General features: G+C 41.0%; 2 protein-coding genes across 2 annotated transcripts; both read left to right on the top strand.

Annotated features, from left to right (window-relative positions):
- Positions 1 to 2,364: 2,364 nt before the first annotated feature.
- LOC104438242 (sugar transport protein 14) lies at positions 2,365 to 5,170 on the top strand. The gene is made up of 4 exons (XM_010051337.3): positions 2,365 to 2,759; positions 3,275 to 3,597; positions 3,749 to 4,378; positions 4,491 to 5,170. The coding sequence occupies exons 1-4, from the start codon at positions 2,618 to 2,620 to the stop codon at positions 4,914 to 4,916; spliced, it is 1,521 nt and encodes a 506-aa protein (XP_010049639.2). The 5' UTR covers positions 2,365 to 2,617; the 3' UTR covers positions 4,917 to 5,170.
- An 11,774-nt stretch (positions 5,171 to 16,944) lies between these two features.
- On the top strand, positions 16,945 to 17,887 carry LOC104440331 (ethylene-responsive transcription factor TINY). The gene has a single exon (XM_010053277.3). It carries the CDS (start codon positions 16,945 to 16,947, stop codon positions 17,644 to 17,646), a length of 702 nt encoding a protein of 233 aa, XP_010051579.2. The 3' UTR covers positions 17,647 to 17,887.
- Positions 17,888 to 18,106: the final 219 nt, after the last annotated feature.

Raw genomic sequence — 18,106 nt, 5'->3', positions numbered from 1 at the left:
GTAAAATTAAACCCAACCAAAACGAAGGAAAAATAAGATATTATCTTAAATCAATAATGGGACCCAGAAGGAGTAATGTGGTCAATTTAAGGAGGCAGGGACGTTAGAAGTCAAAAATAGAAGGGAAAAGCACGAGCCTTAATTTAATGCATCCTTATTTGGAAAAAAAATCAAAGTAAAGGCTAAAGTGAGGTCATTTTCTCCAAAAATGGCCTAGAGTTTAACTTGTCTCAAAATAAACCTTAAAGCTGCCAATTTATTCTTCCCAAATTGATTAACTGACCAAATTTTGCTAATCAACGAGCCCATGCATCTCACATGCACATCACGTGCATCTTTTTTGCATCTATGCACCCAAGAAACACAAGCTCACTACTTGAGAAAGATTTGGCCAGCCACTGAACAAGAGGCCTTAGAGATTAAGTTGGCCACTTTAGGGTTTTATATTAGACAATATCCACTCTCAACCTTCCTTTTCTTGAGAAATTATAAAGTTAAATGTAAGCAAGCATTCTAAATAAATTATACAGAAAAAGATGTTGACCATGATTTATTATTATAAGCATATCTCTTATAGAAGTTGTCACATAGGAAAAAAAAAAGATTCAGGTGCCCTCAAGACTACCATGTTGTTATCAGGCAACCCAATCGTAACACAATATGTTTAAAAACTTTATAATTTGATGATTAATTTAGAAGCATTGCACATGGTCACCCCAAAAGAATCCATTTAATCCTTGGTGACCGGTGAAGATTTGGCCAGCCACTGGGCAAGAGGCCTTAGAGATTAAGTTGGCCACTTTAAGGTTTTATATTATATAATATCCATTACAAACCTTCTTTTGAAAAAAAAAAATTGAAATATTCCCTTCTTTTTTTCTCTCTCTTCCCTAACCCAAACTAGAAGTGAGGGTTCCAACTTCCATCTAGGTTTAACCTGAAATCTGCAACCTATCTTATGACAGGTAGGTTCTCTAATTTTTTACTAGATCCTACCCCGTCACAAGTTTTAGAGTCAATTCTAAGGTCTATCAAGTTTCACATATATTCTTAATTGAACGATTACAGTGAATTATTACTTCTAATGACTATCATTTATTATAATCTATTGATCACAACTCATATTTAAATACATAAAAAATATGAAATATTAACAAAATAAAAATTTTAATCATGGATATCGCTGGAAATGGAAAGTTGGATAAATCATTTCAAATTATGCACTCACTATTGATGCGATTGAATGCTACGGGATCCCACGAAAATATAAAACAAGAAAAATAAAAACTTGTTATAGGTGGAACCTACCCATTAGGAATAAGTCTTTTAATTTTTGGAATTTATAACCTACCTACCTTATATGTTCTAAAACATTTATCGGATTTCTGATTCTATCCTAAAATCATGCCCACCTAATGCAAACTCCCTCTCAAACTGATGGTCGATTAATAACGGTGATAATAGATTCTTTTTTCTTGCTATGTCGGAAGACTACAAAGCCCAGTGGCTTTCAGAAAACCCCTGGCGGTCCCCCCTTTTGTTTTTTCTAACCTAATAATCTAACGTTCAACGCCCATGATCGAGGTGCCGGTCAAACCACCATATGTCAGTTCAATATAAATAAACATTTTGAAGAAATTACACAGAAAACGATGTTGACAATGATTAAAAAAAAAAAAAAAGAAGAAGATGTAGATGCCATCGAGACACAACCCAATCATAACACACTATGTTTAAAAACTCCATAACTCGATGATTAATTTAGGAGCGGCGCACATAGTCGCTCCAAAGCGACTGGTGAAGTCATCTTAACATATTTCATTAAATGAAATAAACAGAAAAAAAAAAGACGATACTCATTATCAAGATTTGGATTAAATGAATTCAGACGAGCTACGCGCCTCATATGCTATTACCATTGTAATTTTGAATGCGGATTTTTATGGTCATGATTACCATCATCGCCATCATATTTTTATGTGGCCTAGATTCGAAATACCATAATCTGAGGAAGCGATAAGCTCGCAAGCTCGGGAGCAAAAAAAAATGAGATGAGATCTCCAACCCGATCCCACGTATTTCCTTCCAAGATTTGACCTGTAAGGGAATTATCTCATCGGCCATTCCCCATTCGACCGTTCTTTTCGCTTACTTTCTTACCTTAGAAAGTAAGGATAATAACAGGCTGGACTAATCGGATAAGAATAATATTTAAATAGCACAAGTTAAATGAATTGCAAATAATTTTTTTTTTCCTTTCTCAAGAGAGCAAGCGGAGAGTGATTTTATACACGTCATGGTCCATATCCGACTTTTCAAACTTGTTTATCGGCTGGACTGGCTCGCCTTGCGTACTGCTTTGGCCTTTCCTCCTCTCTCTCTCTCTTTCGATTTTTCCTCGTTATCTTGTCCAGTTCCCATTATAAATTTGGATTTCCCGGAGCGGATGTCATCACCTCGTTGACCCTGTCGAGGCTTTCGATTCCTGTGCAACTCCCATTCTGTCTTCCTGCAACTCCTCAGCGGATGTAGGGGAGACCGAGTGACCTGCCCAGATACAGAGCAGTCACGTGTGGTAATCGAGAGAGGGAACGAGGGAGAGAGACAGGGAGCTGGAATGGCGGGCGGAGGATTTGTGGAAGCCGGGCAGCTGAAAAGGGCGCATCTTTACGAGTACCGGATCACTGGGTATTTCGTATTCGCCTGCATTGTTGCGGCCCTTGGCGGATCTCTTTTTGGGTACGATCTGGGCGTTTCGGGTGAGTCTTTTTCCTCTCTGTCTCCTCTTGTTTCGGCCTTTTGCTTGGATTTTGAATACGTCTGCTGCGGCGTTTCGTGAATTGAGAAGCTTTACCTCGGGAAAGATAGCATTTTTTTGGTGTTTGTGGAGGATAAATGCGGAATCTTGATTGAAGGTTTGATGCAAAAAGGGTCGCTTTTTGTCCGGGAAGTGGGAGCGAATATGCGGGGAAGCGGAGAGATTTCTGAAAGTACTGATTTTACTGGGCGTTCATGTCAGCCAATGCTGTCCTTGGTCGTGTGTTTGGTAGTAATCTGGATTCCTTGACGTATGCATTTCATCATTCTTGATTCCTCTGGTCCGAAACAGAATAAAAATTTAGGAAGAGAATCGCCCTTTGAATTTACCCAGAAACGGACTGTCTTGAAAATTAGCAGATGCTAATGGCTGTGCTGGGAAGAAGAAAATCCCTTCTTCAACCTGAGTTGTTTAAAAAACGACGACCAATGATCTTGATACTTGCATTCGTTTCAGGCGGAGTGACCTCCATGGACGATTTCCTGAAGGAGTTCTTCCCAAAGGTGTACCGGAGGAAGCAAGCGCATCTGAACGAGACCGATTACTGCAAGTATGACAACCAGATCCTGACGCTCTTCACTTCTTCTCTCTACTTTGCGGGCCTGGTCTCGACCTTCGCCGCCTCGCACGTGACGAGAAGGAAAGGCAGAAGAGCAAGTATCATCGTGGGATCGATCAGTTTCTTCTTGGGAGCGGTCCTCAACGCGGCTGCTGTCAACATATGGATGCTGATCATCGGTCGCATATTCCTCGGCTGTGGCATTGGATTTGGAAACCAAGTAAGCAAACTGATAGACAGAGCTTAATGAGTTTGGTTTGATTGTGAAGACGTAACATTGTCTGACAGATTCGACTTGTACTATGTCCTCGAACCTATGTCCGATAAGATTGCAATGCTTCACACGTCATTTTCGATACCAATTGTTGCAGGCGGTCCCTCTATATCTCTCGGAAATGGCACCAGCAAAGATCCGAGGGGCAGTGAACCAGTTGTTCCAGCTAACGACGTGCCTGGGGATATTGATCGCGAACCTGATAAATTACGGGACCGAGAAGATTCACCCTTGGGGTTGGAGACTGTCTCTCGGCCTCGCGACGGTCCCTGCGGTGCTCATGTTTGTCGGCGGCCTGTTCCTCCCGGAGACTCCAAACAGCCTCGTCGAGCAAGGCCGGATGGACGAGGGGAGGAAGGTGTTGGAGAAAGTGCGGGGCACCAAGAATGTGGACGCGGAGTTTGAGGACCTCATTGAGGCCAGCGAGGCCGCACGGGCCATCAAGGATCCGTTCAGGAACCTCCTGCGGCGCAAGAATCGGCCCCAGTTGGTGATTGGGGCCCTGGGGATCCCGGCCTTCCAGCAGCTCACCGGCATGAACTCCATCCTCTTCTATGCTCCCGTGATCTTCCAAAGCCTGGGCTTTGGCGCGGGGGCTTCTCTGTACTCATCCGCTCTGACCAGCTCGGCATTGGTCATTGCTGCACTGATCTCGATGGCCTTCGTCGATAAGTTCGGCAGGAGGGCTTTCTTCCTAGAAGCTGGCACCGAAATGATATGTTACTTGGTGAGTGAGTATTTCGTAGCAACTGTTGAACGGCTCAAAAGAGGCGAGAGATTCTTCTGGCTCGTGCTTTGTTAATTCTGATAGATTAATCGGAGACATTTTCCCCTGTCAGGTTGCCGTGGCCATAACCTTGGCGCTGAAATTCGGGCAAGGAGTGGAGCTGCCCAAGGGGATTGGAGTATTCCTCGTGATCATCATCTGCCTTTTCGTGCTGGCCTATGGGAGGTCCTGGGGGCCGCTGGGGTGGCTCGTGCCGAGCGAGATCTTTCCCCTCGAGACCAGGTCGGCAGGCCAGAGCATGGTCGTGTGCGTTAACCTCTTCTTCACCGCGCTGATCGCCCAGTGCTTCCTCGCCTCCCTGTGCCACCTAAAGTACGGGATCTTCTTGCTGTTTGCGGGGTTGATCTTGATAATGAGCTGCTTCATCTTCTTCCTCTTGCCGGAGACGAAGCAAGTCCCAATAGAGGAGGTGTACCTGCTCTGGCAGAATCATTGGTTCTGGAAGAAATACGTCGTCGACGAGCACAGCAGCACGTAAGCAGAGTTGGAAAACAAAGCACCATGAATCTGGTGCATCCCAAAGGAAATTGTCTTGTTCTCTAGTCCATACTCTATACTGTTTCACAATAAGGTCTGACGTTTTGGTACTTGTAATTCTTCATGATTTTGTGCTCAAAGCTTTTCAAAGTCTTTCTGGATAGTGCATTGTTTTCATTCAAAAATGATAAACCGTGTACAAATGGCAAGTTCAAACCCCCGAGTTAATATCAGTCGCTGATATTCAAGAATGAATTGATGGCATATTGGCAGGACAGCGAAAGTTAAGATGCATCCGCTCATATTTGATTTATCTCAATGAAGGTTCTGATATATGAGGGGCGGGCTCCAATGGCCGGCGAATTTACTGAAATTTTCTGAAAAGAAATGATTAGTCCAATCAGTGAGATCGTTATAACGAGGACGAAAGCTGTAGGAATTCCCTACTATGGTGAGCTTCTGTAAAATAAGCCTCTACCAAAATCTTAGTCTACTGAAGTATTTTGATGATGCTTCTGCTATGCACTCTTCGAACTTGGAAAAGGCGCGGGAATTGCTCGTCCGATGGTGGGTCTTTGCCCGGTTGGAGCTGTGGACAAAATACAGTATTCCTTGAACCAGACTTTTGAAACTGATTGATAAATTGGGAAGCGGCTCAATTCATAGTACGAGAGAGTGTTCACTGCGATCACGAAGTGGAGGGCTCGACTCTTCGCATCAGCAGTTCCACGACCTCGCCCCGTTCTAGTTTTTTACCGGCCATTCCACCCGTGTGTGCTTCAGTACTCTCTTGGAGGTCAGAAAGGAAGGGAAAAAGAAAGATTTGGATCCTACAATTCAACATGATATCATGAGCTATTCAAATTTGACATCTCGAAAGTCGTGATCTGTCTCACAGAAGGCCATTTGCTCTCACTTGAGGATCGTGATTTTGTACTGAATCCTAAGCTTAACTGAGACACGGCGGAATTCGATCGCCATGAGCTGTCTGGCATCTCATGTGGGAGAGATCATGCTTGTGACACACCGACCTTGAGCCATGAATCCGATTGAATGTTCTTGTATTCATAAATCTCGACACTCAGGCTTATATCATGTGAAATTGGAACATCACGTGATATTTCACATGATATAGATATTAGAAGAGGGGCGGTTTAAACGGGGTTCAAACATGAGATGTATGGGCCTTTTCATCATAATTTGGGCCTATGATTGGGCCAATATGGATCTCGGGCTTTTTGTAATAGATATATATATTAATTTTGTCATTTTTTGAAAGGGATATTAGCAATGGAAGCTCTAAAACTTGTCACGAAATGCAAATGCAATCAAGTCCTAAAACTTGTCATATTTGTGTAATCAAATCTTTTTGTTAACACCGTTAATTTACATAACGGAAAATACCGACGTAACATTTTAAAATAAATTTATCTCTCGTACATGGCATTTTTTTTATTGTTTTCTTCTATTAATAAACTAATAAAGCTAAAATTTTATTTAAAAAACAAAAGTGAAAAAGAAAAAGAGAAAGGTGGGGTAGGAACTTGCCAATGGACACTACAACGCAGCCACCCATTGTCAAAGGAGTTGGCGACCCTCCTCAGCCTCGGGCCGGGATGCCCAAATTTGGGTGACACTAGCACTCACCTAGGCTTAGCAAGTGTCGCCAACTCGCACCTAGGGTCGGCATCTCATATTTGGGTGGGTACCTAGATTGAGGCCTTGCTAGCTATCTCCAGGGGTCGGCAAGGCCTCACTTAGGGCAAGCAATGGTTGTCGGCCTCAGGTTAGGGTTAGCGTCTTCTAGATTTGGGCGCCCTCACCTCAGCCTAGCAAAGGTCACCAGCCCTAGACTGGGGCAAGGCTGACAAGACTTCGCCCAAAGCTAGCAAGGATTGGCGACCTCCTTCAGCACCTTCGACGATGGGCAACGGTGTTGCCTTATTGGCATGGCCCTACCCTGCCCTTTCCTTTTTGTTTTTCAATTTGTTCTTTTAAATAAAATTTTAGCTTTTTTTTTTTAGTTTTTAAAATAAAATAATAAAAAAGCCAAGAAGGAGAGAGAAATTAATCTAAATATACTATTTTAGCATATTCCATTAAACATATTGACAGTGTTAGCGGAAGGATTTGACTATATCAGTTTAACAAGTTTTAGGACTTACTTATACTTTTTGAAAATTTTATGATTCAATTACATTTTGGCAACAAGTTTTAAGTTTTTTTTAGTTAATTTAACCAATTTTGAAATGTTAACACTTTTTTTGGAGTGACGATGTATCAGACTTAGTGCACTTTAGATCTCACAATTGATATTTACATCGGATCAATTACTATGTCCAAAGTCTCATGCATGTTGTGACTATAAATGTTTTGCCCTTAAAATACATTATTGTTTTATTTTTTACCTTAAAACATTACTAACTTTGGTCAACTTCCTCCAAAAGCTTGTTTAATCTTCCTTATTCATATTTCATCCTACGATATTTAAGATGATTGGTGAAGAACCTTTAGATCAATTAAAATGTCATCAATGAGACTTGATTTAAATTCTTCTCGACTTTTTCTTTTAACTTTCGCTATTATTCCATCTGTCTCAGCACCTGTTTGAAGTACGTGTTATTACAATTCAACGATAGGTATTATTACTCTAAAATTAAGAATTATCGAAAAATTAGAAAGGTACCATTTCCTAAAAAAGAAACCAAATTTCACTTTGAGTTGATCCAAACACTCTTGTAGTCTAGTTCATCTTCCTCCGTACTACATTAGTTTGATTCCATTCCATCTTAAGTCCAACATGAACCGAATTGAACTGTGCTCATCCTTACTCTAACAGGTCGAGTTGGACAAATGAGATCCACTTGATCAAACGGCATACAGCGTGCACTTGGCCCGAGAGAGCGGTGAGGAGGCCACAAAATCATGGGCATCAGACATAATCATGGCCCACCTAAGATCCAATGCCCATATGAATCATATATGATATGTGAGTCCCTAACACTCCTTTATCGAAAGGAGAGGCAAAAATCAGCATTCCAAAAATCAGACTCAATCATGCCCAATTCCCCTCACGTGGGTCACGAAGCGGGGGCAATCATCCTCCGTAATCTCATGATCTCTCGCTATCGGATTGAAATGCGACGCATTCCGGCCGTTCGATAGGTTTTAATCTGGACGGTTTTGATTTTCTTGCTTTTCAATCATATGGGGAAAAGCCTGAGAGATACTATGCCCTATAGGGACCATAGGCTCGCACCCCCATGAAGTCGGCCTAATCGTGGATTTCGAGGAAAAAAAGGTAACGCGAAAAATAATTGATTCAAAGGCTCCGTTCGTTTCGTAAAAAATAATTTTTGAAAAACGTTTTTCGAATTTTTTGTATTTATTTCACGGAAAATGAATTCCTTTGAGAAAATATTTTCCATCAAAGGAAAAAAAGCCTTTTCACTTTATCATTCTTACTTCACATCTCTACAAATCCTCACTTCCTCCTTCCCTTTTTTTCTTTTTCTTTTCTTTTTTATTTGAATTATTTTTCTTTTTTAATTTGAATTATTTTTAATTATTTTTTCTTTTCTTTGTTTTCTATCTTTTCTTTCTTGACTAGTCGTCGGACCAAGTGAACCTCAAGCTTGTCGATCTCAAACTCGCGCTTGTCGATCTGGCGAGCCTTGAGCTTGGTGCTCGCGCTCGCCAATCTGGGAAGCGAAAAATATTTTCTTTACCGAACACCGGAAAATATTTTCCGAAACATTTTCAAGTTTTAGTTGAATACCAGAAAATAATGTCATTTTTCTGAAAAATGACTTTTGAAAAAATATTTTCCGAAAATGAATAATTTTCCGCGAAACAAACGGACTCTAAGATAGATGAGATTTCCCAGTTGTAGAAGTGAATGTTGCCATTCCGGATTTCACCAATTGCATGCCAACCGTTATGATTTGAGAGGCCACTCCCATATATCAAAGGCTTGGACTTGGCCAGTTTTGTAAGGCTTGTGGAGCGCTCCATGAGGCTTCAAAGAACCAAACCCCTGCGTACGTATCCCTATGCTGAAAATTGATCGCAAGAGAATCAAATCTACACACAAGACAAAACTTGCTTATCATGCAAAACTTTGTGCATCTTTTATAAATCATAGTGCTCGAGTCCACGAGTCAGCATACCCTACTTGTCTCGATTCTCATATGATAAAGTGTACTGATATGTTGATCACAATAATTCGCCGATGTTGGAGTTTTGTGTGTATCCATATTTGGGCAAATGCTCCCTTCCATTACCAATCATTGATTCAAAAATAATGTTTAAACACTCTATGAGCATTTAGACAGAATTCACATTGTCAACAACTAAATATTACTTTTCTCTTTTAGAGGTTACTTCAACATTATCATCTTTTGATTGGCCAACCAAAAAAACACATAATCATCTCCCGAATTCAGAGTCAGATTTGCGAGAATCATGTGAACCATGTTTTGATTTTCGCGAACTTCAATGTCAAGTTTTGTTAAATCTGAATTATAATTATGGACTTCCATAAAATCACATCAAACATAATCAAGTGAGCTAATGTCATATCAAGCCTCTTTCATGCCTTTCTTGCTTTCCCATTGCCAATCTCTTTCACTTTTAGTGAGATTGAAATCAAACCAAATTCCAAGAAACTGTTTGGTTTGGTTTGCGAACTGTTCTTGAATCAGACCAAATCGCCAAAAAAATAGCTTTGGTTTGATTTGGTTTGATCGGTTGAAAAGCTTTTGTTCACTCCTAACTTCAGGATAGACCTAATAAATCATGACATGTATTCATTTTTTCAACCTAATTTGCAAAATCCGAAGATGTACCTCTAGTATGTTTGTATCTAACATGCATAAGTGTCTAAAACTAGATAGAAGCCGAAGGAATTCGCTGTTCAAATAGACAGTATGGTTCAGGCAAGAAGTACACAGATTGAACTCAATGTAGTATCTTCATGATTGAGCTCAATGGATATAAGAGTCCTGATTTCGGTAGCTAAACCCTTGTCTGCTGATGCAGCCCAAATGACTGAATACTGTCGTCTTGACATTGACCAGCGGTTTCTATCACAAGCGCTAAGAGGAGGAAGGGTCTGCCGGTATTTGCGACCGCCCTAGACATTAACACAGAAATTCCAGACCCGTGATCGGAATGCTTGATGAGACAGGACTACTACTCGTTTTGAGACCCGATGTAAGTTGGACTAAAACTGGAGTTGTCCAATACCGAAAGGGAAAAGAGTTATTCGGTATACAGAGATTAAGAAGCAGCTCTCGGTACGACTACACTTAACTGTGCTCTTTTCTAACTAAAGCCTCCACTCGATACCATCAATAAAGTGAAAATGGAGATCGATGGAAGAAGCAAAACTCAGAGCTTTCTTCCCCCACAAGGTTCCAGATCATAAAATGGTACACAAGACGTCATGAAATGAAAATAGACACCTGCTAATTGGATTAGAATCATTTAAAGAAGAAAACAACCGGGCCTTCATACAAATATTAGCTCTAACTTTCTTTGGATATTTAGTTAACTTTTATTATCATAACATTTAGGGAAAATGGCGTAAATGGTCCCTGAACATTGGCTCGATTTGCAATATTGTCCTTAAACTTTTAATTTGTTCAATATACTTATCGAACTTTAGTTCAACGTGCAATGTTGTCTTTAAACTTTTAATTTGTTTTATACAGTCCATAAACCTTTGATACATGTTTAATTTAGTCCCTGAATTATATGAAAATATTCAATTTCTTCATTCAATCAATTCGAATTAATGGAATTTTTTTATTTGACTTACACTACAATACGTTTGAATGGTGGACAAAATAATAACATTACATATGGGTTATCTACGTAAGATACTCCACTCAAATCAATATATAATAATCCACATCATCAAATAACATGGATAATCACTTTTCCAAGTAGAACAAATTAAACAAATAAAAAAAGATTATTATATCCTAATTTGAGTTGAATATCCTACATAGATAGCCCATGTGAAATACTTTTTTCTTTTTCACCATTCAAACTTATTGAATTTGAAGGCAAATCAATAAATTCCATTAACTCGAATTAATAAGATGACAATATTGAATATGTTTATTTAGTTCTGGGACTAAATTGAACATGTACAAAAAGTTTAAATATCATATCAAACAAATTAAAAGTTCACAAACCACATTGCAAATTAGGCCACAGTTCATGGACCTATCGTGTAATAATCCAAACATATATTCCCCTGGGATCCTAGCCATGCAAAACGGAAGTAGCGGTTACCCTAAATAATTCCACCTTCCCACCGATCCAAAAGATCCTCGTCACGGCTCGCCCCCACCTCCCCGGCAAGACCACATCAATTCGCCAGTCGACACCGTACGCGGATTGCTCAGAAAGGAACCAGTCGATTTCCCAATTGTTTGCAGGCCAAATTCCATAATTGGAGAGACCCCCAAAGCGTCCCTCCACGCGAGCCATTCGTATTGGCAAAGCACGAAAGCAGGATGTGGGCTCGGAACGAAGCTAAATCGTCCATGGCAAAATCATTGCTCGCGACAACTCATGCTGGACATACCGTATCGATCCCGCGTCATGCTCCGGATCCCTCACGCGGACCGAGAACAGCTCCGCGAAACCAAGCTCGCCCCGCCCGGAAAAATCGCCTCCCGGGGGCGAGTCCTCTCCCGAGATCTCCTCCTTCGCTTCGATTCTTCGGGTGCTCGGAGCATGGAAGCCGCCTTCAAATCAAAGCTATTTTCGGAGCTCCGTTTGATGGGATATCATCATTTATTCTTTATGGAGGGTTCTTTCTGTTTTTGCCTTGATTTCATCGTTTGCGCGTCGTTCTGGTGCGACAACGAAAGGAGAGGCCCCGTGAAATGGACATGGACAAACATGTCTTGTCTTGGATGCAAAAAAGAAAGTCGGAGTGTCGACGTGACAAAAGAAGAGAGACAGAAACAGTATTCATCCCCACCCTTACTCCCCTCTTGGAAATGTGAGACAACGAATGCATCATCATAAATCGAGAAGATATTATTTCGAAGCATGGCCAGCACCTGCAGTCATTCCGCCTCTGAAAATGCATAGAGAAAATGCTCATTTTCGGTACGTCATGTCATGTGGTATGTCACTTTTGGAGGCCCGATTCGATATACCCTTCAGGTTTCATGCCCTTTTATCATGACCTATTTTGATACCTACGTCTTCCCTTAGCAATAATGAAGGGGCATCCGAACTTCTGGCGACCGACAAGTCCCCTGTGGATACACCCAGGTGGCTCCGCCGAATTGCAATTGGATATGACTCCTTTCAGAGGTTGGGCGGCTTGACCATCGAAGCTACTCTTCTTGTAATTTGGGAACGCCGTAAAAAATGTGACCCTTCATTCGATAAGAGGAGGAAGGGGGGAAGGGGGTGGTTTGTTGTTTTCGCTTATAATTGAGATCTCTATCATAGTACTGACGTTTCGGTACAAAAGGATAATGTTTTATAATTGTCTGACGTCTTGCTGTGGAATCGCTTTCACGAGAGGGACTTAGGCAGATGGAAGCCGTTAATTTTGTGAGTCTCACATATGGCAAGTAAAAAAAAAAAAATCTTAAATTTATTACATTTATATTAATTTAATCACAAACCTATTCATATTAGTATAATTGAGTTTATCTGGTCAATTTATGCCAGAAATTATTAACATGGATGCCGGCTATTCTATCCGGCACGGCTAACACTAAAGTGGATGTTTTTTAAATTTTTAATTTTTTTTTTCAAAATTTGTATTAATTTAATCTTTTTTTTTCCTTCTTTTCTTTCCATTCTCTTTTTTTCTTTTTCTTTTTTTCCTTATTTCCCTTCACCAATTGCCAGCCTCTGTGAAGGTCGACTAGGGCAAGGGCGTCTAGGCCCTCGGGCGTGCTAATGGACAGTGACCTTTACCTGCCTTCACGAAGGCTAGCGACTGGCAAATGGAAATAAGGAAAAAGGAAAAAAGAGAAAAGAAAGAAAAAATAATTAAAGAATTCAAAAATATTCAAAAAAAAAAAGTCCACATTAATGCTAGCTGTGTCACGTCGGACGGTTGGCATTTGCATCAGCATCAGCAATTTCCAACCCAAATAGGCCTGACAAACTCAATTGATACCAAAATTAAAAGATTTAGGATTAAATTAGATCTGATGCGTTATGATGGGTGGAAGAACTCATACCGAAAAGTTAGTTGTCAGATGCGGATAAAGTTCCACATCGGGCAACTAAGGAGATATTCTAGGGCAGCTAGCTTTTCAAGATGAGTCCTTTCGCCCGTTATAACGCATCAATACCCATATAATAAGTTTACAACTTGCTTGGTACTTTTCCCTCATGTGGATTGCACAAGATTAACGGTTGCTATGCTCCGAATCCAGATCGGTATTTTTAGTGATTTTGGAACATGATAAGAATCTTAGGCCCCAATTGCTGCTCGTTGAGTAAAAATGTGCATGTTCTCAAGATATGGGTGGAAACAAATAGAAGGATTTGTTCAACAAGGACATGAAAACATACTTGTGAATCTGGGAGAAAAAAGATGAGATCCTTCATCTCTCTCGGCGTTTCCGTTCGATGATCCATCCATGCAAAATCGCTATTCCACGAGAATAATTAAATAAACGGTCTTGAATGAGGATTGGGGATTGTCTCTTGCCCGCTCATGGATCCAGCGGTGTTCGAAAGGTTAACTTATTGTGGAATCTCCGAATCTATATTTATCTTCGACTCTCAAAAGTAGTTTGTCGGTTAAGATTAGTAGTAAGCATGATCCGAATTGGGCCGGTTCAACAACTAGCCAACCCACATAGTGTTGGTCTCTAATATTTTAGACTGAAGATCGACCCTATTGAGCATAAGACCGAATCAGTCGTTGTGGTTTTTTGTTTTTGTTTTATTTTTGTATTCATTGAAAGAATAAATGTACTTTTTAAAATTACATATTCATCGACAATGTAGTATTAACAGTGAATGTCGATACAAATTTGACAGAAATCTAAGATAAGATAACAATAGAAATTTTCACTTGCCAAAAGCAACAAATCATAATACACGCCACGTAAAATAAAATAAATAATAAAAAGTCCAAAATACGTAACATAAAACATGAAATATAGATCTATCTATCTTGTCCTTTCATAAAGGATTACTTCAAATTTTGAATACCTAAAAAAAGCAAACAACAATCACGGTCACATATAACAATAATTTTAAAGTGAAATTACTATTAGTGCAATAGATAGAACATTTCACCACTTATGATTGATAATAATCTCCTCCGGTAAGACAATCAATATCTTTTAAAAGAAAAAGAAAACATTCGTTCATTAGATATACCAAAGGAACTAACAAGAAGAAAGAAATATGCATGACTTGGACTTACCCAATTTAGACTTTTCGGCATTCTAAATGCCCTATTCAACATAAATAGGCTTACCCAATCCAAATCACCCAGCCGTCCTCAGTCCTTCAAGAAAAACTAATGTGGTGTAACCATCACTATAACCAAATCAACAACTCATAGTTGCCTTATTGTCTGCAACCCTTAAATTTACCTAATTCAAAAGAGAAAATCACTAAAACCTTAAATCTAATTTATCCAAAATATGAAGACATATGGCACGTTTGGTAACATTTCTATTTAAAAATTGTTCCAAAGAACAAAAATAGAAAAAAAAGTGTTTCTGTTCCGGGGAACAATTTTTGAATAAAAAACGCATTTGGTAAACTTGTTATGGGAATAAAAAATGAACAGAAACACGTTTAGTAAATTTGTGTTCTTTTTTTTGTTTCTTTTAATTTTTTAATATTTTTATTTTATTTTTATTTTTTTCTTCTTTTGGCTGGTCGCCGGGCCTTGGCCATGGCCAACGATTGGCCGATGAGGGCCGGCGGCCGCCTAGCCACGGTGAGGCTCGCCGGCCCTCGGTGAGGCCGAGCCTCACCGTGGTTGGGCGAGGCTCGACCTCATCTTGGTTGGGTGAGCTCGGGCTCGCCTAGATCCGGCGAGCCCAAGCTTGCCCAACCACCGGCGAGGCTCGGCCTCGCCGGCCATCGCCCGCCGGCGAGCCTCGGCGGGGCCGGTGACGCTCCGGCGAGGTCACTAGCCCTCGACGGCCGGCGACCACCAAAGAAAAAGAAAAGAAAAGAAGAAAAAAAGAGAAGAAAAAGAGGAGAGAGAAAATTTGTTCTTAAAATTGTTCCAAAACAAGAAACACATTTTTCTTGTTTATTATTTCTGTTCTAAATGTGTTCCCGGGAACAAAAATATATTTTGAACAAAAACACAAACAAACACGTTTCTGTTCTTTTTTATTCCCGAACAAAAAAACAGAAATTTTGTTCATAAACGGAAACAATTAACATTAACAAACAGGCCCATAGTGAAAAACTCAATTCCAACAAAACTTAGCCTATCGTCCACAGTGCCTTGTGAGAGATGAATCAGCCATAAAAGAAATAGATATGAAACAATGAAAAGAATCAGGTAATAGCCTATAGCAATGGAGATACAATTGATTTAGTCACCGGAGGCAGGGACACAAAAGGGAGGGGAAGAGAATCTATTGTTGAGTTCAAATGAGTATAGAGAAAATGAAGAGACCACCCCAAAGAGATGGAAATAGAAGATTTCAATGATAATATAAGATTGAGGGAGAGAGTGAGAGTGAGACTCTGCAAGAGGGAAACAGCGGAAGAAGAGAAGGGGCAATTACAGTTATATACCTAGAGTTTGGGGAAAAAAGAGAGAGATAATTACAAGTTAGACCAAATTGCACTAATCTCAATGCCCTAGAACCAAAACTGATGCAGTTCCCTTAAGAACTAGACCATGATTGATTGGGTTGGGTCGGTCTAGGTTCAATCCTAGATCAGTGCTCACTCTAGTTATGACGCCCTTCCTTGTTCGTAGGTGCCTAGGTAGTGAGAACCAAACTCACATCGCTAGCTCGGAAGGCTAGGGGTCATAGTCATTATTGATTCATCACTTTTTGATGTCTCTAATTTAGAACCGAACATAAGACTTTGGTTTCAATGAAAGACAGATAAATGCTTGAATGTGGACATATCTAAGACAAGACATGAAGGGTTGCTATTTCCATCGGTATATATTTTCAAGACCAAAATGGATATATGATGAAATTGTTTATTTACAATGGAATGGTATACAAAGTGAATAGATATCAATGAATACAAATAGGTTTTATGGCTATGCAAACCGTTGAGAGTAGATCTAGATTTGAACTAAGACGAACTATAGTAAGGGGATTTATTGAAGCCATTGAATTTAGAATATGGTAAAGTAGCTCCCGGATGGGGAATTACTCATTTTATGGGTGTCCTAATGACTTTATTTGCAGTATTTTCATTTATTATTTTAGAAATTTATAATTCTTCCATTTTATTGGACAGAATTTTAATGAATTAGATTTACAATAGATGGGAGTTCTTAACTTTTCATGACAACCGTACAAGCTGTACGAAGTACTTGAAGTCCGACAAAGAAGTACCTTTCTTGCAATCTTTCCAGAGTTGTAAATTAATTACAAAAGAGTAACATAACTAATCGCGTAGAATCTCTCTCTCTCTCTCTCTCTCTCTCAGGTGACCGTCAGTCTGATATTTCAACTTCATAGAGATTAGCGCTCCAAGGAAGTGGCTAACGGCGAGGAGAAGCAGCGGCAGCTCGCGCGGATCGAGAAAGCAGAGGTTTTTTTGGGGATCTTACGTTGGTATCATGATCAACGTCCCGATTAACATGTGCTGCATAACAAGGACAGTGTGCCCGTCCCATGATGCGGACAAGGCGCCAAAACATGAACACGATCTGTCCGAAAATTAGGAGGTCCCCATCATCATCATCATCATCATCATCATCGGTCGGTGGCTCCCCCGTTCGCATAAGAAGCCGCACCCTCCCCCTCTACACATCTGTATATAAGCCCCCCGATTCCCTTCCCACCACGCAGATTTGAAACCCCATGGCTGGTCCTAAAAACAGCTCGCCCCCCTCGCCCTCCCAGTCGACGACCAAGCCGCGCCCCAAGAGAGCCCGGGACAGCAGCAAGCACCCGGTCTACCGGGGCGTCCGGATGCGGGCCTGGGGCAGGTGGGTGTCCGAGATCCGCGAGCCCAGGAAGAAGAACCGGATCTGGCTGGGCACCTTCGCCACCCCAGAGATGGCTGCGCGGGCCCACGACGTGGCTGCGCTGAGCATCAAGGGCCGCGCAGCTACCCTCAACTTCCCCGAGCTCGCGGAGTCTCTGCCCCGGCCGGCCTCCAACTCGGCGCGTGACATCCAGGCCGCCGCCGCCAAAGCTGCTTCCATGGCTTGTCCGCATTCAATGCAGTCGTCGTCGCTGTCCCCGTCCTCGTCCTCATCGTCCCCATCATCATCATCAATGCCTATGCCATCGTCTTCATCGTCATCAATGATCGACACGTTATGGCCACTGGCAGATGAGTCGACGACGGAGGAACTGACCGAGATAGTCGAGCTGCCGAGCCTCGGTACGAGCTTCGAGTCGCCAGAGTCGGGGAGCGAGCTTGTGTTCGCAGACTCGTTGGACTGCTGGGTGTATCCGCAACTTCAGGACGAGGATTCCGGTCTCTTCAGCGATCAATGGTTAATGGCGGAGAGCGCGATCAACGCCGGTTTTGAGGACTCTTTGTGGGATTACTAATGTCAGTAGCACGTCTCTCTCCATGCGCATCTGTTCTCTCTTTCCCTTTTTTTTCTCTTTCAAGTTGTTTCACGTTTCCCTTCACGTTTCCCTTTAGTTCTACATATTCGAATACGACCAACTGTATATTTTTTGTAGAATGTCCAAGTTTTTTCGTGCAGTGCTGAGTTCCGCACGCTGCACTTATGAAATGTACAATTTCTATCAGAGAAAGGATGCTTGTAGTCCTGCCAAACATAGGAAACGGACAAAATAGTCAACATCTTTGGCACGTGTTCTTGCTGATGAAATTTCATCGTACATTAATGATTTTTTGGAAGAAAATTATAATTTTTATTTATTTATAAAGATACACCTGGGCGTGACATAATGTAGCATAATGAAAAAGCAAAAAAAAAGACCTAAAAGAATTGGCTAGTTAGGAGGTTTGACTATTGCTAGTCGTGACTCGTCATTCACT

Source organism: Eucalyptus grandis, chromosome 3 (genome assembly GCF_016545825.1).
Source record: "Eucalyptus grandis isolate ANBG69807.140 chromosome 3, ASM1654582v1, whole genome shotgun sequence".
Classification (NCBI taxonomy): domain Eukaryota; kingdom Viridiplantae; phylum Streptophyta; class Magnoliopsida; order Myrtales; family Myrtaceae; genus Eucalyptus; species Eucalyptus grandis.
The sequence above is the reverse complement of the archived record's forward strand: the minus strand, read 5'-3'. Positions and strand labels throughout refer to the sequence as shown.